A 21753-nucleotide genomic window follows, 5' to 3' on the forward strand; every position below is an offset into this window, starting at 1 on the left:
GTACAAAAGAAGCTCGCTGACAAGAAGGCGGGACAGCCCTTTATATCACTATTCTGATTTACATTTGATGACAACTATGAAAGAAGGCACAAACAAGAAATTTCCTGTTATGGCAATTGCAGCTTCGAAACGCGATACTTGAGCCGATCGCCTAACGCTGACGTTGCCGATAATTTTGTAACTGTTTCCACGGCATTAATCCAGCTTCATAATAAACAGAACTTTTCACAAGAGCCTAAGGCTGTTTATTCCTTTCGCAGATGAAAAAATAGATTCACTTCGATATATCTCACAACGACGATACCTCTTATTTGGGACGTTTCTTGCATGAAAATTCTTGAATGAGACAGTTCGTGAAATCCGAAGCATAGATATCTCGAACTCTACGTTTCGAGTCACTGTCAAGCATTCGATCAGATGGTTGGCGCTCAGCACGAAACGAAGTCTACCTATGACCAGGTTCGAATTTAAACAATAACGCCCTTAGAATAGCAGACAAACACGTTATCGACTAGTCCGCCATACCTATCCTGCTTCTGAATGGACTCTGCAGATGCTCACTCTGTGGCTGTTGCTTCCTCTATTTGTAACCTATGTATTCGAGGTGTGTCGGTATTAACAGCATTATATATATAACAATATTACATAAACAAAAATGAATGGCAATTTAGATTCCACTATCGTGACAAACATTTTAAAGTTCATACAGATCCCCCAGTCGACCGGTTGCTCACGTATAAAATTTTGCCGTTCAACGTACTACATTTTTAATATGTAGTGTTAGTGACATCAAGCTTATATCTCGAAGCTCTCCGGAGAACATATCCTACTGCGAGAATCGGCCTCTGGCTTTGCAGCTAGGAATTTAGTCACAGCTACGGGATACAGTAGCAAAGGGACTTTATACTCCAAAATCATAAGACCTATTGGTAGAAAAACTTAATGAGATAGCCATTGACACTGCAATAAGGGTCGCATATTTCCATACGAAGGGACGGCTTCAAACAATTTTTCGCCTGCTAATGCCGCCACGCATAGCTTCACACAGTTAGCCCCCCATCAGAAAACGAAACGTGTCTGTGTCGTATACCACGTCACATGTTCCCATGTCTAATTGGAACACACATTGCCGCTACACGACCACAACTCTCTGCGACTTTTAGAATAGGTGCGAAACCAATAAGACGCAAAGGCAGAACGGAGTGCGTCATTAGACGGTGTAAAAGAGCCGTTCGTAGGTACGGTTGCCCCTTGAGCATCGGATCAAAGCTTTCACATAGTGGACATCTGCAATGAAGCTTTTCTATGTCAGTAGTATACACTAAATCGTACACGTGACTATAGTTGTTTATTATTTTACAACGTAACCGCGATGTGTTCTTCCTGTTCAGCTAACCTTCTCCTGTGGCCGGACGGGCAATTTGTTGCCGAACGAAACAATCCAGGCCAGATGTACAATTGCCGTGCTACGTTTTGCTATGAATAGGACATAGACCTAAATTTGGCAACGGAATAAGAGCTACCGGATCGGCGAAATCAGTACTTGACAGAGTCGGGTCAGAGAATTACTCGACATCGCAAAGTGGCTCAACTCCTGGTCTCTGTAGCAGATCTCGGTCTATAGAGTAATATTTCGGTTCTCTAGAGCAATACTTTTACTTAAGTAATACCTGAAGCCTATCTAAGCTTTGGGTGCGGTCGAACGGAGTGACATACTTCGAAGCCTCGTCGCATTACATATTGCTTGTTGCCCTAAAGCACAATTTGCTATAGGACTTACTTTATATCTATTTTTTATATAATTCGTACGTAAACCAAGAATCAGGCCTGCTTTTTCTAACGGAAGCAGGCCGCTAACTGACGTGTTGTTACCTCATGGGTGTTATACGCCAAAGCATCAAATGAACCTATTCGTTGGACAGGGGACTCTTAGATGTTTGGATTTTGAATTAGTCGTTGTCCGTTCGAGGAGAGAAAAATGGTGCGCCTGATCCAATACGGATTAATCATAATTGTAACTGCACGGACCCTCTATAAATACTCGAGGATTTGACGAAATGTTCCAGCATTTTACGCATTCCAATATTGCGTACAAGTGTATAAAACTATATTTCATGAAAATTAATCAGACATGTAGCTCAATATATCTCTTTACGTACACAAAACCATTAGGACGAAAGAATAGGCTTTTCTCCGCCCCAGACTAGTTCATTTAAAGCAGGTCTTTAGCTGAAAGCAACAATTTGGAATTAAGCCAGTAATACGCATATCTTTGTTTTCTGATATTTGCGTGCGGCATCCTCCAGCAGAATTATGCACAAGTGACTTAAATCAGTAACTTTTATAGAAAAAGTTTTGGCTAGCGGCAAAGCGCATACAAAAGGCTAATGTGTAAGTTGTCGATAGTTTAGTGTAGATGCAACTTGTAGTTATATTTCTCCTCCTAGAGTTTCTCCGCAAACATATCCATATGGATATTCATTATAGAACGCACTTCTGATGTACTTCTACTGTGTACAATTGTAACTTTTGAAGCTAATTTACACCGCAATAAATCTGTAATATGTCAAGTTTTGTCCCTATCAGATTGATTCAAGTATCACTACTTAACATATTAGGTAATCATAACTAAATAAAGTTAGATGTTGGATTTGATGAAAAATTAACGGTCATTGTGTATATATATAGTACGATCAGATACAGTGTGTTACATGTCGGGTTATGATAAGAAATACCATATAATTATATGGAATATCTTATAATGATTACTATCAGTTATGTGGAGGTAACGGGTGAGAAAATACCAAGCATAGTCTGGAAGGCAATTATTATATCTACTACTAGCTTTCATGTTCGATATGGCATAAAGGGCGGTGCTCCAATTCATACATCACACTTATAAAAGATCTCCATTTAAAATGAACAGAGGATGCTGTCCGGAGGACTCATTACCGTGCATATTCCATTATCTAGTTGTCGAATGCCGGAGCCCACTCCTTATTTTATAATATTTGTCGAAGGTTAAAAACCCGTACTATGGATGCAAGCTTTTGCCGCACGAGCTGTCCTACAGCCAGGGCTTAAAATGGCCGAAGGTATGGAGATCCTAGCCCTTGCGGGAAATCCCGTTTCACTCGAAGCTGGAGTGTTCCTGTTGATCAACCAAGGATCGGTGGGTTACAAAGCGCCTTATCTGAAAGGAACGCTTGAAAAGAAAGACTGTAACATTGAACAGTTTTAATATGAATGTATGTAGCTCGACAAAACGCTTGCTTCAAACAGACGCCTCTGTACTATAAAGCCGGATTCGAAACTGGGTAGATAAGACACACCCACTTTTTCTGGGGTTGAGGACTTCGTACAGTCTGAGCGCTATAGCCCGTTTTATTACGATTATATGTGTGTGAAAGTTCACAATAATAGCAATTGGACAAAGAGCTGCGCATTATTATAGCCTATTACTTGTTGAACGATAAGCGGCATTACTACCTGACTAGTTTGCCATGTATTACGAGAAACCCATATTCGGCCTTTTCAGATTCGAGTGCTCACAAGGGGAAAATTGCCTGCATATTTATAATCCGATAATATACGATTATGATACTTAGCGGCTGAGCCTTCTATTGACGTGTAGCGGCAGTTCACAGAAGTATAAAGGGTATCATGAATGAAAGGTAGTCATTCCGATTTATGACGCCATACGAGAACAGGAAACTTTTTTTTTGCAACAGGTCCCCAACCTCAGAATGCGATATAATAGTTCCGCAAATAACAATTAAAAGGAAACGGCGTTCAAGTGTTTTGTTGAATTTCAAGGGCAACGACATTCTGTTATGTTAGCCCCTGGCCCAAAAGGTACTTATATTGAGCTGGTTAACTCAATGGGAAACTTACGAGGATAGAGTGACAAAATCGCTTCTGCTTATATCATACGATGAGCAACGGTTTCCATTGAAAGGTCAAAATTCCTATTAACCTTAAGGGCAAACAGTCTAAATATGAGATATAATACGATATACAAAATATAATAGGATAACTTCAAATTTTAGACATTTATGATTACCAAATTCACAGTTGAACCTGACATGATGTTTTGGATCTCTTGAGCGATGTTTTGACTTCGTTGCAACTATACTGCCATTAAATAGCCATGAATATGTGTTATCAAAATTTCAGCATGGTCACACATGCTTGGTTCATCAGAATATTAGTAAATGTTAAAAGTAGATATCTGTTTCAATTTTGATTGCACTTATTCCTGGATAATTTTCATCAATTCCCTTTGTTTTTTTTGTTTTGGAATCACTTTGTTTTTTTTTTCTAGCCAATTTAAGATGTCGAAAAAGCTATAGTGCGTTTTTAAACAGAGCTCCTTAGTCAATAGCATGTAGCTTGTTACCAGTGATTGCGTAATAAAAAACATTTGTAAAAAACATGCTGAAATTTCCTTTACATGCCACTGTTTTGAGCAGTGATGGTAACATTTTTTGTTGTCCCTAGTTTAAGATCCACGCAATTACAAAAATAATAAACTTTGTTCCATAGTATTAAATTGTATCACGATGCGGCCAGTGTTCTATTAAGTAAGAAGTCATAGAATACCTTCGCTAATATTCAAATTACGCCCGTTTAGCAAAGTGACGGTTATAAAGTGTGTTTAGTATTACACGAGAAAGTTAGGCGTTCAGACGTATATACCAAATATGACAGCTGCAGTAGGACCAAGGGTGAGATTTGTGTGTTGTGTATCGATGAGGCCTCATGGGCAATCAAATCTCCTCATCGTTTGCTCTTCGCAACCGCTCTCAATTTATTCGACCTTCAGGTAACTTCGATCGCAATGTAAGGGACACGCATCACTCCGGAAGATGTTTCAAAGGAGAACCTCAAAAAATTAAACCGTGTAAACGTATCTTTCCTCAGAAAAACCGGAAATGACCCTGCGCCTCTTCTAGACGACCCTCGATTGCTGTTTGAGGACGCACGTCGTCGCTTTGAGCTCCCAGCGACGGAAGCCCTTAAGGTCCACCTTAAAGACTGGGAGCAAGAATTTGTCAAATCTCTCAAAATAGTTGACGAAGTGCTTTAATGGTTCTATACTATTCACCCTGATGTTCATATATTGTGTTCTTGACCCGTACGTATCAAGTATTTAACTAAGTTGACTAAATAAAGTTTGGCTTATCGATGAAGACTAAATTTATATATTTCTTAGAATCTTTCCATACGAGATATTTGATCAATCTCTTTTTTCCTATACGGCTATTCTTGACTGGCCGATTTTTTTACAATTATTATAATGCAGAACAGTTTATGGGGTAGCTCCATTTCCTAAATTAGGTTGTACTACAAAGCAATGTCCTATAAGACCACGTTGTTTCCTAGTCCAGGTGATCTTTCGTCGAAGACGTTTAAAAAGGGGCTGGCGTTTCCCTCTCGACTTTTGACAGTCACAATTACTGGTTTCAAAAACTCTAAATTGCGCAAAGCACATATTTTGATGTGAAGTATTGTCCACAGGTTGATAGCCATGATATATATACATACATATATTTTTCTTTCACTTTAAAGTTGTACACGGTAAGTAGATCCGTGAAATTTCGTGTTAAGGTGCCCGACGTTATCAGCTCATACTTAGTAAGCTTGACACTTTTTTGCGATTATCGTTTAACGTTTGCTGAAGTTTTCTAAGTCATTTTAATTGTAAACTTGTTCACTTTCCCAGAATTTTCGGAACAAACACAAAAAGGTCTTTTAAAAAAATTCATCCTTGCGACCTAAGGCTGGAATGTTATTTCTAGTTGCTGTGGGTTGGTTATTATATCTAAGTTATAGACCAAATATAGGCTACGATGGGACGACATGAACAGTATAACAGAGTGTTGAGACCTTTTTACCTCTTAATAGAGTAAAGGCATAATGGCAACCTAATAAGGCCTCAAACTCGCAAGGCGCTTCGTCTAGCGCCAAAGTATATATATAAATGAAGTTGTTTGGCAGGTGCTTTGGCCTTATTGGACCCAAGTTGAGCTATTCATTTAGGGAAAACGATGCATGCCGTGTGGCAACAGATTAACCTAGGCCTAGATGAACTGAAGTATAGTGCGTGGGTGTAGCAGGCTAACGAGATAGCTGCAGGAACCAGGTAACTGTTGGTATGTGCTGAAGTTATATTTTACGTTTAGCTTAGTATGACAATTAATCAGATTAGCTAAATTAATCGTGTGTGGCTAAGTTAACCGCGTGGCGGATACAGCTTCTACTCTATATGCGACTGTCCGTACCGTTACATGTACCTTTTTTATAACTAACTCCCCTTTCTAAACTAAAGATAGAACCTATTAAAATCATTTATAAAAAAACAGTTATCCATTGCAAGGTATCACTCACTAGCGGATGTTGTTGAAAGTCGAAGTCTTTTATTATAATCAAAATTGTACTTTATAACTAACGAAATGTATAATCCGCCAGCTGAGTTTAATTTTGTTCTTATCCAACATCGGTTAAGTTGAAAAAGAAGATGGGCCCTAGATTCCTTAGGCAAATATATCATTGGTTATTTTTAACGAGGCAGTTAGGGCCGTTTAAGGTTCAGATTAGGTCAAACTAACCGCAGTCTTTCATTTTTACACCAGATAACCTACGAACGATAGGAACTAAAAGACACCAGTGGGCTCGTGTATCCGTCTTTCGTGGGTCGTTTTTCTAGTGGCAGAAGGCAATGAAACTTCACTGGCCTATGATGACCATTGTGACACTAATAAAAGGTTACACAAATATTTAGTGAGGCTAGTTGCTATCGATATGTGAATAGTAGTAATATCTTCATAATGCAAACTATTATTTGCTTACTTGGCTGCGGAGATTAAGGCCGCTGCCTCGAGTTCTCTTACACGGCGTTTGTCCTGCGAAACTTTGTAACAAAAGAAAAACTTTGTTGTGTAAAGTTTTTCTTTTGAAAATTTATAGCGAACAATAGTTGCCCTTCAAAATAGAGGCAGGACGTTGTTCCTTCAAACCATCTCGACATTGTTCAGATATAGATAGTTGACACTAAATGATTCTAGCGGTCTAGACCTAAGCGTAGACAGATATCATTCATGTGAATTCAGCATCCCAAGTCAGAGCAACAGGTAACGAAGGCTTGAACATGTATATACATGTTGAAGCTTTTCGATATAGAATGGGTACATGAATTTTAGTGAAGGCCGATTAATGATATTCTCTGCAAACTTCATCGTGCTGACAAGACGACGTGTCCTGTATTATATTTCAATAAGCAAGCATTCTTTACGAAACGAGGACGATTTGCATTATGTCGAGGCGCACAGAGTAACGCGCTTCACGTAACACTTCTCTCTTTGAGTTTCGATCTCCGTATTCAGAACTTTCTGATCAACAAACTGAAACAAGGGAATTTATTTGATGGAAATCTCTGATGATAACCTCAAGCATTGATAAATCATACCGAGTCGGGAATTTGAATGCGATATTTCACATCGCGTTCTGAGGAAACGAAGCTGAAACAAGAAGACATATATCGATTTTCTAACAGCTATTGAATACCCCTTGCTGTGATTTGCTTGTCTTATAGTAACTGTCTAAATTAAATAAAATTTACCGCCATAGCTAGTTAACCTAGATTTACTGAGCTAATTGTGGAATCTAATTTACCTTAATGTGGACCATAGAAGAATTGAAATTACGAAAGGTCGCTAAACAGATTCAAATGGGCCTAAGGCTAAAGTATTACAGGGACTCAGGTAGCTGCATCGTGGACCTACTGATTGAAGTTAGCCACAAGAAGCGATTACTGGCTCGTAGACGTCTAACCTGGCGCATATAGTGAAATATTTTGCAGCCAGGTAGAGTAACAGGAATTCAAGCCTTCAATGATAAATAGTTAAAATTAAAAAATCATAAAGTTAATAACGAGATCAGTTCCGGTGTTCATGTTAAAGATTTGACGAAGATCTTGCTGTTGAAGCATCGAAGTACCGCGTCTGAAGACCACTTACCAAGAAACCTTTCTTTCCATCAACTATTATCGTGTTTTAACAATTAGATACAAAGGAACGAACCGGGTGTTGTACGTATTAAGGAAACATTTAGCGTGTTCTAGAAAGACCATAAGGCAGTCGATGCGATGTCGATACTATTGGTGCTCACTGTATCGGGAACGCGATTTGACGAAAGTTCTTATTGCTACATTGGTAATCAATGCTGATTCTATATCTGCCCACAGTCATTAAATGGATTGACTAAAGAATTTCTCTAATTGTATTTCACGATTGATAGCTGAGATCGATTAGTCAGAAATAAGCTAGCCAGATGCGGACTCAATTGAATGTCCTTGTCCTTGCCTGATTAGCTGGAATGCAGGTGATTGAGATTGAACTAGACTTGAATAGGCTCTACCTAGATAAACTATAATAATGTAATGAAATGAAAGGGATGCATGATTAATCTAGATCTAGAGTATCTATAAAATCTATACTTTACGATTTATTTAGAGGGAGAAATGCTATAACTCTAGCTGAGCAGGTAAGTAGTTTGTCGCTAGTAGCCTATTATTGAAAATTACTTGAGGATATATTTGGATTGCTTGTCAAGAACTGCTATTAAAGATAAACCTTATTGCACCGTAAGTAAAAGCAAGCCGCTTATATATAGTTTTTTTGTTAGAAGTTATACCGGTGCTATTATCAAGTCGTGCTACTACTAAATGTAGAATAGTATCAGGACTATTAGAAACACTTAACATTCCGGTACTCAATTAATGGCAGCCGGACAATGACTGTTAAAATGATCACCTGTAACAGCCTCCTGAACTGCTGTAGCGAAGGCAGGAGAACTGCGTCCTTTTCAGCGATTCCAACGGTACGCGCGAGCGTCTTTGGCCTGTTCTAAACTAGAGCGCTACGACAAAGGGTTCTCTGTACATAAAGTTCAATGTTTCCACAAATTAAGCCATATCGTATATATATCAGTTTGTTTTTAATCAATGTCACATGGAAGAATAGCTCGTAGTCAGATATTCACTGATCTAGTTTAGTAATATTATTTTTAATATGTCTAATAATATAATGTTTGATGCTCGACTTAGATATATATATATGGAAAAACAATATATGTTTGACGTTCCAACATGTACCTATATGTATGTGTGATCACCAGAGTTTTCGTAACATATGATCTGATAAATCTGTTATGTGATTACTAGATCCTCTTTTATTTGAATTTATGTAACTTTATTAGGAATTTATACTTCTGCACGCGTCCTAAATAGTTGCTTTAAGCAGCCCCTAAATACCGATGTTATGAGCGCAAAAGTATTAGGACACACGATTAGGCGGCCCTAGAAATCAAAAGCCGGTATCACAGCTTTTCAAACTATTTATTACAGTTTGTTCAGGAATGTTTCAAAAAGTGATGCAATGCTATTTCAGGCTTCTTTTTTTAGAATTTAAAGGGATATATTCGACACCTCAAGGGAACTTAACGTCTTCGTGACACTTAGAGCTGTCTTATGTTGTTTCTTGCGCACTAGTACTCGCAGGGTAATTCATTGGTTATGCTATAAAAAGCTGAGCTAAATTCGACACCGCACACGAACTAGACAGACGTTGATTATCATTTCGCAAGCTTGATAGATATAGAACGTATAAGTACTTATCCATAGATCAACAGAATACATCAGCGCCGCTGCTGCTACTATATATATACATCACAGTCGTATGGTAATCTCAGCCTTGCCGACCTTATTTTGTTTGACGCATAGATTAAGCTTTTTCGAAGAAAGGACGGACCTGTTTGTAAGTACCCACAGACATGCGATCTACTTATTGTTTGCTATGGCAGATCCGCATAGCTAGCCAACTCTCATACTTAATACAGTATAATTTATACTCGGTCCACGCGAATGTTAAATCAGTTATAGATTATATAGAAGATTCTTCTGCCAGGTAAAAAGCTCTTCACATTTTTACGTTTAAGGTGAGCGAAAGTTAAACCGTGGGCACTTGCTGCTGAAATGTGAGTGATTGGGTCATTAAGCAGGTCTGTGGATGCAGGTTTTAAATACTTGGCAGAATATTGTTGTGTTCGGTCCAGTTCCGCGACGATGGCGGGCAATTCAAATGACACAGAAGCTCATGGTGTCTCACGCTGATTATATATCTGATATGGTTACTTAATATATATTGTCGTGAATTGCTGAAATGGATATCGATTAAACGGCGTAAGGAAAACACTAGATGAAACACAAGAGAATAATACTTCGATACAATATATGGCTATCTCGCATGCTTTACATTTTCCACGAAAACTAAATTCGCTTCACATACATTTAATAGTAGTGGTAATTTTTCGTCAAAACGTATGTTGTTATCCCGAGTGACACATGTGAAGCGGTGGGCGCCCTTCCATAAGTTCAACTTGGTTACTAAGTTGGTGCCTGCGGTTCTATATTCTTTGTTGGTCAGCTGTTGTGTCCACGTGCCCCTACCTAGGGATTTGATTTTTGCGCAGGCCATCGCGTTCTAGGCGTACTTGGCAATCTATTTCTAAGTGCATCTTAATATAGCTTAAATATTTTTTTGCTCACAACGTTCAGCACCGGTCAACTGTATAAAACTGTGGAAGGCCGCATCCTGGGCTTTTTAAAGATCCGCATGACGCGTGAGATATTCAGAGGGCTTTTTTTTTTTAGATATTTATGAAGTTACGCGAACCTGAAGAGTTGTATAACTGTTGAACGACCAAACATTCGGTAGCTTAGTGCGGCCTATAAAGAACGATCTGTGTCGGATATAAAAAGCTGCTGCCTGGACATTTTTCGCAATAGTTGTACAACTAATAAATTATTTTCCCTCAGGATTGCATTATTTCGGTAATTAGGTAAAAGTATTTCGATTATGAGTTACGCGTCGTTAGAGGTGCCTCTAAATACGGTTGGAGACAGTATGTGGTATTATAGGTACATGATGGCGATGAGTCCTAAGAACGGATCTAACGTCGCCTTGGGGTCACAAACTGCATCATGACTATATTTTAATTTGTCTGCACCGATTGGCGTTTATGCCATTTTGTAGAGTACCTCGGCTACTTGTTTGAACAATTTGAGAATCCGGAGGGAAAATTGGCTTTTTTTAAGGCCAAAATGTTATCCCTTGCTTTTGAATTTACCAATATTATAAGTTCGGTCGCCGCAGACAGTCAAAGACGAATAGTTTTTGAATAGAATCCAATTTACGAGCTAAATAAAAACGGCGTTAGATTCACTCGCACCATAACATTCGACACTACATTGATAAAAACGTTTCGGTCGGACTTCTTCTTGCTATGAGCCGTTGTTGAATTTATCATTAAGCAATAGAAGTACGCCAACTGAGACCACACTAATGTGTATATGTTGAGGGTTACTCAGTTACGTTTCGGCCTAACATGCGACACGGCGGGTCGATACTGACAATTCAAGTGCGTGTTGAACATATGTACGAATTGTGTTGAATAAGAACTTTGACTAAAAACAAGACACAGCTGGAAACTGTGAACGATATGAGTTTTTTCCATTCGAAGATTTACTGCGCTACATAATCTAGATAACCCGACGCCATAGTCGTATAAAAGCCAATGCACCCCAATAAGACCTAATAAAATGATTTGCGGTTGCGGCATAGATTTCGTGAAAAACACAGTGTGTGTTCCACTCACAAAAATTTCGAGCATTGTTTCTGTCTCACTGTTGCCAAGCCTACATTGTTTTTGCTCGAAAACATCAATTAGAGAGACAGGCTAAGTCAATCAGGCTTCTGATGTCAGCAATACGTAATAGTTCGTTTATAAGTTGATCATTTATACCATGTATATCATATATACATTTACCAGTTATATCCGCTATAAACCGACAATGCTCCCCCTTACCATTACGTAAAACTATGCATTTTTCAGCGGAAGAGAAAAATCCATTCACTTAGCTGGGAATTTTCGACGCACATTTTTATTCAGGCAACTTTTTTCGAAATTCTAATTAACCTGAGTGTTTTAGGCTATTAGGACAGTAGAAATATTTTACGCCTAGTCAGCTAAGCCTTGGCAAATAGAAAGCATCTGCATTGATAATTAACTTCATCGAAGCAAAGAAACCCAATTTCCTCATTGGCACCCAGTTTATATTATTATAAAATGATGTACCCCGTATTCACTAGTGATAATTGAAGTTACGCAACGAAATAAATAAACTCACTGTTGCTTTAATAATTGCTTAAATAATTAGCTTTAAAGACGATGAAATATATTCGTGATTTTGTACTTTTTAGATCCTTTTAAAGGGCGGGTCTTTTAAGAACGTTCAGGTTTTGATTAGGAACCAGTTCATACTATGCGATATGACAGGTTCGTAAATTCTATTATATCTTAAGGGAGGCTTGTTAAACACAACTAGTAATTCTGCTCGTTCACCAAGAACTTTGCAAGACTGGTAGAAGTAAAGGACTACTGGTACGAGCAGAGCAGCCATGAACGATGGTGGCCCATCGGGGCAGTCCCCACGGCGTTGTCGCTTTCATCGTTATAGTAAGTCATACGCCGCTAGGAAGCCAAATCATTAGAACTAACCAAACCCATTTGGGGTGCCACAGCCAAAATGATTGGGCAACTAGCGATGTCGTACTGGGGATATTCAGCTTTTGCTGTCTGTAGGTAAGTTGTTGCAACTCGAGCGTGTTTTACTCGAGCAGTAGATCCGGCCAACTATCGTCGCTGATTAACTATTTTGATATGTGGGCATCCCAGACGGCGAGTCAGACGCAATTTCGGATAGTTTCGTGCTCTGCGGGAACACTTTCCCCTACTTCCTGTGATAGAACCGGAGTTGTAGCCTTTTTTTTTTAGAAACGCCTTATCAGCTGCACAGCATTCCTCGTCATCTGCTATTTACAATAACCTCTCTTTATATGCATTTCGTATATACATAAACGAAAGGCATAAAAGAGTGTCAACACTTACGACACGTCCTCAACTCTCTTCGAGTCTTCAACGTACAAGATAGCAGCAGCAGCATCAAGATTCCAACCTACAGATACGATTACCGATCGTTCTCAATGGCTGGTTGGACTCTTCCGTGAGACCCAAAGGCTCGTCGGTTTATAGACCGCAGTTAATTCTGTTGTATAGGCCTATCGAAAAAAAAATGACGCTGGATTCTGTCGTATGCGCGGGCAGACAGAGCGAACCCAACAAGAAATCATGCGAAGATCATTATAACACCCTCTATAAAATCGATGTCGCTCATAGTTCGCACCGGCAGGAAATAAACGTACGTAAAAAGACGTAGAAGCGTTTGGAAAAGCAGAAATTACAGATCTGGAATCTAACGCCAGTTAGAGTATGCATGTCCATGTGTGATATGGGGTAGCTGTTGACACTAGAAAAAGAGTCCGGTTAAAAAGTTGTTAAACCTGAAATAACTGTGTTGTCACAGAGGTAATCGTTATTCACTAAAAGCATGCTCGTTCAACACGTTAAGTTTTCGTAAACTTTTGTAGTAATAAAATACAAAGTTATACATCGTTACCAGATCCTAAAATCGTTATCGATAGTGGCAACTAGCGGCCATGGTATTTACAACTTGAACAATTAAAGATACAGTTTCAACAATGGTTTAAATATCTTATATGTATTTTGACGGACAAACTTACTTTAGCATCCCCGAAAAGCTTTTTTTTACAGAGGAAGTTGCGGAATTCACAATTTTTTCCAAACGAAACGTATGAAGTAACATCTCAGACATCGCTTGTATCGCGCTTTGGATCACTTTACGGAACTAAAGCTCTCGTTTTTAGGGCGCATATATTAGAAAGCCTGTTTTGTATTGAACTTCGTCGCATCACTTGATATATTCAGGGTAGTTTTTTAACAGGTATAAGCTAGTAACATCTGTGTTGCTTACTTTGCCCCCTACGGCATTTTTGTATGTGACATTGTCTACACTAAATGGTTAACCGATGTTAGGGATCGCTATGCGACACACCAAATGTAAAGCCTAGAAACATATTATTACCACGGAAGTTTACCAAAACTATTATTAATCAAAAGGTATTAATGATTCTGAGAAAATTTCATCTCTCACGAAACTGGCAGCAATATTACCATGGAGTTTCAAAATAATCAACTGATAACTCTTAACCTGGAATTTCGATGAGAATAGCAACTCAGCAAGTCGTTCTTAACTGAGGCACTCATTCAACAAACAGAACTTAGTTTTATAAAACTCTGATAAATAACAAAAAAGATCAAGTTGATATTCTGTTAGTTAAAAGATGGTTTGAATTCTGTCCTTATTGTCAGGTGTTTATTGTTTTGAATTAGGTTCTAGTCAAGTTTCAAAAAGCCTCTACAGACGGATGAGGCTGGATCTCCACCGGGCACGTTTCCATGTGGCGGATCGGGGAATGCCCACTAGGGATGATGGGTAAGTATAAGACATGATATATGTCAAAACCCATGGCGCGGACCAAAACCAACATAGGTCTGCGACTCTGCTAAGCAGTGGTCTCAGGACTGCAGTAACAAGCCACGGTGACGGATGCCGGTGAGCAAGAATGGACGGTCTGGAGTTATCCCAAGGCTCCGCCCCTAACCTAGGAATCAAGGCACATGTGTTCGTAGTGCTGGAGAATGTCTCCCGCCACCCGCACATTAGCCTTTTCGCGGCCAGCCTCGTTAAAAGTACGAAAAAAGGAAGATTCAAGTTAGTTATGATGCCCATTTTATCGAACTATTCATTTAGCATTTTTACATTATTACTCCAGAGAAGTGACGTGAATAGCGGCATTGCAGTACAATGCGAGCGTGTTAAATATTATTAAAAACCGCATAAAATTTCATATGTATTCTTTTCAGTATTGTCCGCTATACGTAACTGTGCTAAGTTGAAGCACAGCAAGCAGTTAATATGGTTTATATACAGACAAGTCTTCCCCAGAATAACTAGGCAAAAAAGTCCGATCCGATAATGTATTGGTCGCTTCTAAGACAAACAGCTGCATTAGAGTACCATGACAGTTCTGTTTATACGTGTCACTGAGTTCGTACGATCCCTTTTAAAATCGCTGTTTAAGACCGTCACGTCGTCTACAATGTAGGTAAGTATCGTCGACACCGTGAAGTGCGAGGTAACTTCGATTCATCGTCAATCTCGCGTGTTTTTAGCAAATTAATCAAGGACAGCTCCCCGAGTTATAACAGCGCAGGCAATATCACGGCGTCGAATTGCACATAACAAGTGTCTCCTGGCCCTCACATGAGAAAGTACTCATACATGTTCATATACGATATGTGTCGATGGCATTATCCATACACTGCAGGAACACGCAAAGAGCCCAGATGGTCATCTAATTAATAGTGTCGACAAAGCTAAATAGCACATAGAAGCACACATGCACAAGAGGCTTTGTGGAAAACTGCAGATACCCACGCAGACAATACAATGACTGCTACCATTGTTGTAGCAGCTACCGCACCACGACCAAATACGTTAAACTATTATGTATAGGCCAAGGCGGCAGTAATAGCGACCTATGGCCTGATGGATCGTGGGTAAAGGCAACAATTTACCATAAATACTGTCAATCTTGCTTTTTTTTTCTTTAGCTTGTTGGTGCTCCTGTTGCTGCTGTGGTTATTGTTGCAGAGTTACCTTGAGAAGATCGAACAATGGCAAAATAAGAACTGGCCATCCACAAGTAGAAGTTAACAAAGAAAAGTTGATTTAATTCTGCGTCGTCAGAAGGTCATCTTGGAAAAATAGTGCGATATAATAAGTGCAATATGCCGAGCAAATGATAACATTTTGGCCAGCTCTAAAATGTGGTACGTTTTCTAATTGGATGGATAATTAGCGAGTTATGATACCTAGGATAAGTGTTATATTCTGGGAGTACTCAGATAGTTAGACAATATTGTTTAAGAATCGTTCTGAGACTTTAGCTAAATTACTATATATAAAATACTTCAGTGAAAACAGACACAAGTCTTGCAAAGTGAAGAAATATTACATATGTTTTGCATTGAATAAATTGCATTCTAGCAAATAGATTGTAAGTTGAATTCAAGTGGCACTTACCGATGCGTTAGTTCAGCACGCCTCCTCATCTCGTTAAAAAACTGGGAAAATATAAATGTGTATACAACAATGGTATGGCAGGCGCTTGTGTCGGCTATTTACATACAAACAATCGCGACATACGGCGAAAGCAAGGACATTGTAAGAGCACGGGGAAATTTTAACAATGCATTAAATTGACCCACAAGCTTTGTTTCGGGTCCCTTTTATTGTTGGCCGATTTAATTTATCTGTTTCATTGATGATTTTATATGTAAGCCGACGTAAACTATAGACTGTGTACGCATCAATAGATATCCACTTGCAGTTTTTTATTTATCTTTTTGTAGTTTTCTTCTAATCTGTTCCATTATTAATAAATCTAATTCGGCTTACACCAGACTTAATCTGAACTATAGCTCAGTTGTAGATCTGGCCTTTATAGAATGGCTGCGTTATCAATCCGCAAGAAAAAATCAAATTTGTGAAAAATTTAAGTATCACGCTGAGATTGGATAACATTGTTCTTTTCTTAAGTTTTAATGATAAAACGCAAGTTATCGACGTATTTTTTTGAAGCGGGCTATCATCTACTAATACCTATTCGAAAAGAATACATTTATAAAATTGTACATATATATATATATATATATGTACATTAGACGGATCCGGAGACGGGTTTCACTCATGCCTGCTTTGCCATTGATTGAAAAGCTTTTGATTATTACACTTAATCTAATGTAAACTATATTATATATACACCTTTGCCCTTTGATAATCGTTTCATCAAACTGCTCTAATATCAACAATTTGATTGATGTCGTGTCTAGCTTCACAATAATTATAATTTACTAATAAACTCAGGCCAATCCGGTTACAATTACCCCAGGACCCTGCAGAAGCAACTTCGTTACATTAATTCTGTTTTCCTTATTCAGCAATGTTTATCTTCTTGCAGTTCCGTTCTCATATTGGAATCTTCCGATAGTCCTGTTTCCTAGCTGCATCTTGTTTTAATATTGGATTCTACTTCCCAATAGAAGCTATTGCTCAATTTCTAACTTGTATACACGTCCAGTTGGAGTTCTTCTACGACGCTGTTACGTTCCGTCATTTTCTGGAAACGATCCCGTAGAAGTAATGTTCACTTCCATTCCAGTCAGTACCATTGACTCTTTTGTCTCGGTGCGTTACTGTATAGGCCTTTTTTCAGGGTCGATTAGCCTACGGGAATGAATGGCCCAGTGATTTTGTTACTTGATTGCAATTAACTCGTTAATGTATTCCGCTGCTTAAAGAAATAGCTGAGCTCAACTTCAAACTTGCTAGTATAAGCCTATACAAATTTTATTCAGCCTGCATATATAAGATCAATTACCGGCAGGGCCAACCTAACCCAGATCTAGTACGTTTCTGCAGATATTTTCGCCCCAACTTTGAAACGTTGTGATGACCTCAATGTTCTCTTGCATTCGTTCTGTTACCCTAACTGCTTCTGCTACCAAAAAAAAGTCCTGTATAATTGAAGAATATATATAGAAATGGTTTATAAATCATTGATCATTTCGTAACACATAAGGGCCAACAAACAACCTGTTGAAGCATCTACGCAGTGAGACTATGAAGCGTACGCCAAGAATATGTTTCATATTTCATCAACTCTCGGCAAAATTCATCATTTTACGGTTGGACAGTAATAATAACAAATATAAAAAGTTATTTGTCAGATCCACTATTGTAATCGCTTTGTAAAGCTGAGAAAAAACAACTTTATATATAATATACTATATGTATAAGATAAATATTTGACAAATTCTGGAGGGGTGCTAAGCAAATCGCCAACTTAGTCGGATTAAACTTGTACTTTATACGAGAAAGAAATTTACCCCTACAAAAAATACTCAGCCATTGATAAATATGGATTTTATGCTAAGAGTATTTATCGTTAAACCATCTTTAAGGTGCGTAAAAATTGCCCGTTAAATCCCATTTTCGGCCTGTTTTATAAAGTTTGAAAAAGTATCGTTCAATGAAGATCCTTTACAAATTTTCAACGGATTCCTTAAAGAGCTCAAGATTCTGCAACGAAAAAAAGCCATTCTTAACAATAAATGCTAGCTCAAATATGTTGCGTCTCCTAGTATAAATCCTAGTGCAGAAGAGAATGCCGATAAGCTTCGGAACGTGTCGTGGAGATATCGTATTTATGCAACCGAGCTGGCAGAAAGAGATAGTTTGCGTCTTTGCTGGTTTTTAGTATTATTGAAAGATATCCCGTAGGACCCATAAGTCAATGAGAAGGTACCTAAAAGAGGCCCTCGATAAATGTACATAAACTTGCTATCTAATGAAAGAGCCGGTCTCATGATCAGCTATAGCTTGCTCGACCTTTCGAAGCTGACACAGTAGAAGTGATAACGAATCTCTCGGAAAGAAGAACCATAAAGTTTAGGGCGGGAATATAGCTCACTCTTTGCGTTAAGACACACGCCCTTTGTCTCCTGAATCGGTAATAGATTCCTTCATCTAACGGTGATACAGAAAATACCACAAAATATTAATAAGGACATAGCGTTTCCTACTCGGAATTGTGATCTTTTTTTACTTAAGACTTGTCTCTATAGATACATTCGACCTGTATATAAGTAAACTTGATCATTAGTAACCACAAATAACTAAAAAGGGTAAGTGCTTCCTTTTTAAAACGGGCTATGGACCTCAGAAACTGCCAGACTTCTGCTGCTTCTGTTGACTGTTGCCAATTCAAGCTATAAATGACAGCTGCGTCTAGAGAGGAGTTCAATTATTGAAGCATTATATACAACGGTCGACCTTTTTTCTCATATCGGAGTCGTCATATGTAACAGGAGCTGGACAGAACGCGCCTTCGCGTTGAACTAACAATAGCTTTGTGGGCCACGTTTTTGCCTTGACAATTGTTTTCGCTATGTGCTCATATATAGAGATTAGCACAGATACAGCGTGTTGTTTAGAATTTTTTTCTCTAAATCTTAAAATCCAAGGTGAAACTTCGAGTCCGCTGATCGAGGCCTGGGTTTCTTATATTGTTGTCATTCTCGACATTATGTTCTGATATATAATGCAAGGTGTATTTTGTATGAATGAATGCTATCTAGCAGAGGTAAATAAATAAATCAATGTAAGCACTAAGCATACATAATTACAAATCTGAAACTACAAATAGAACAAGTGCTTCCAGCACTGAGATCACCAAAGTGACGTATGATAGGTGATTTATTACAATTTAAGTTATAAACTGAACTCTATGTCTGGGACTTGTACTGCATAACTTATAGTCAAAGCCAGCGTACCAATAAGTTTTTGGCTGAACTGCGTGGGTTATCACCATAGCCGCATTTATGATTATATGGGAATACACATGCCGATATTGAACTTACATCTACGCTCATGACATTCAGCCTGTATTGATATAATAATAAACTTGAGAGCTAGCGATATGGTAAGTAAAAGTGCGAGCCACGAATGCTAATAATAATAATATTATTATTCCCAGGCAAACATGATCCGAACCAGTATATAAGAAGCTGTCTGATCTGGAATATGTATCGGCTCTTAATCGTAGATAGGATTTTGGGCCCACACGGAATGAGGGCAAGCTTAAGGTAATGGATGGCACCACTTGTGACTGGAATGTCTCGTAGAATACCTTCGTGGCAGGTCACTAGACGCGAACGACGAAGGTGCGACTAAAACAGATTTCGTTGGATGCGACTGCCTTTCTAAGCACGCTTGTTTCTTGCCCGATTTATCGTAGTCGACTACACCGCGCTGGACACATAGATTCCGATTCCATCACGTGTACATAAGGCTCTCCGCACCATTACCTGATGGCCACCCTAGGTCGCTTGCCGGACCCATAGTTCGAAACCGTCATAAATAAGGCCGCATCTGCGACGTTGCAAAACTCAACTGGTCGACAATGAGCTCACGGTTGGTCGAGCTACCATATCTGTTCAAGACAGAATGTTACATAGAGGCACGAAAGAAACGTTTGAAACCGGCGTGATATGGGTGACTAATGTGTATTTCTGGTAACGATAGGTAACAGGCATATTGCTGCATCGGTTTGAATTTAAATGTCGCTAAAAATCGTTGCTATATATTGGTAACGAAGTAACAGAATGTCGAAAAAAATAATAATTTAGTAAAAATTATCTGCTCGTAAAATTGCCATGCTATTTCATAAGTCTATTGGAGAAACCCTACATTAGACCAGCAAGACTCACCTTGGTTCGACTCTTAATGGGGGCAAAGTGATCCAGAGTATTTGTTCATGTGGGATAAATAACTGAAAATGCTAAAAATTTAATAAAATATGATTAACAAAAAAAAACTAGGAAGCATGTTCGAGTACGATTTTATTAATCATGATATGAGCCAAACCGCCCTTGGTAATGCTTGAGTCCTCGCATGACTTACTTACGCATTCCGAAACGCCGGAATACCAAGTAAGATAGCCCCTAACTGGCGCGTGCAGATCGACGCAGTTCGACAGGGTAAAGATTGACTTAATGAACGCGCGTAATGCACCTTAACTGCGAACAGCGGGGGTATTCTGGGGCAGAGTCCTCAAAGCCGGAGCGTCTGTTGTATACATGAGGTCGCCAGTGACCCGCTCCCACTTGTACTTAAGCTACCCTGCGAAAAGGTGTTCGAGGTACATGACTCTGCAGCAGACGCGAACGCAATCTCTTCGAGTTTGGCAAGTAGGCTTTACGCAACGGGAATAGTAAAGTCTTTGGAGCTGCCATCGTTGCCGACGCTTAGCATGCTCCACTGGCTAATCTGGATATTGCCGTGAAAATATGGCTGATGTCGGTCCATCTAGTAGTCCTTCATACTTGTCATGTAATGATTTCTGTAGGATTACTGGGGATATATTATACCGCCAAATGTAACAATGTATGTGATGATCTAAACAGTTCATTCATGAAGTGATATTCCTCGGCGCTGCCTATGCATCACCGAACAAAGTCGTGAGTACAGATGAGTGGAACCTGTCTCAGATTCTATTAGGAAAATAATCCTATTTAAGGTAAAAACCACACTCTACTGGCCAAATAACCGCGCCTTACGAGACCTGGAAGCTATTTATATCATCAGTACAATGAGCCAAAGAACGCATGCCCTGGACCGTTATCGACCACAACGCTAACAATCCCAAGAGCAGCTACTCCTTTGTCCTTTATCATATGCTGAAGCTGACTCGGTCAGAGAAGGCGTGGGGTTGCGATAGCCTTTACGGCACGATCGGTTCTTCATCCAGCTAGTGACAACTTTCTATAGCCAAATTTTCAGGGGATCGAAGAAACTCAGTCCAACCTCCACGCAACCGGCTTTTCATTATCAATCGTGGTGAGCGTCGAACGGCACCCGAAGGTTGTCCGATAAACAGAAATGCCAATATCCTGCCCCTTATTATCGTAAATAGGATAACACTACACAGTCATGGTTGCCACGTGCCTAAAACGTCAGTCGACCGTAAACGCGAAAAACATATGGCGGACATATGCTCCGAAACATACCCTGGTAGCGTAGTTGACTGTAAAGATGTGCGCAGCGAGTATTAATAATATTGTAATACAAAATATTGCTACCGATAACAG

General features: G+C 39.1%; 1 protein-coding gene across 5 annotated transcripts in view; it reads left to right on the plus strand.

Moving 5' to 3' along the window:
- LOC111272178 (uncharacterized) overlaps positions 1-21753 on the plus strand; it is a 51845-nt gene that overhangs the window by 15911 nt on the left and 14181 nt on the right. Inside the window, exons 1-3 of one of the 5 annotated variants that reach the window (XM_086973189.1) lie at positions 15419-15873; positions 19641-19749; positions 19902-20077. The exons of 1 other annotated variant lie outside the window; for it this stretch is intronic. Coding sequence is in view for 2 of the 4 variants with exons in the window: in XM_086973186.1 (XP_086829312.1) it covers positions 15843-15873 (31 nt within the window). In the remaining 2 variants the exon portion in view is untranslated. 3 more of the 5 variants (XM_086973190.1, XM_086973186.1, XM_086973187.1) reach the window with 3 other exon arrangements.

This window comes from Varroa jacobsoni, unplaced genomic scaffold (assembly GCF_002532875.2).
Source record: "Varroa jacobsoni isolate VJ856 unplaced genomic scaffold, vjacob_1.0 contig01748, whole genome shotgun sequence".
In the NCBI taxonomy this organism is placed as follows: Eukaryota; Metazoa; Arthropoda; class Arachnida; order Mesostigmata; family Varroidae; genus Varroa; species Varroa jacobsoni.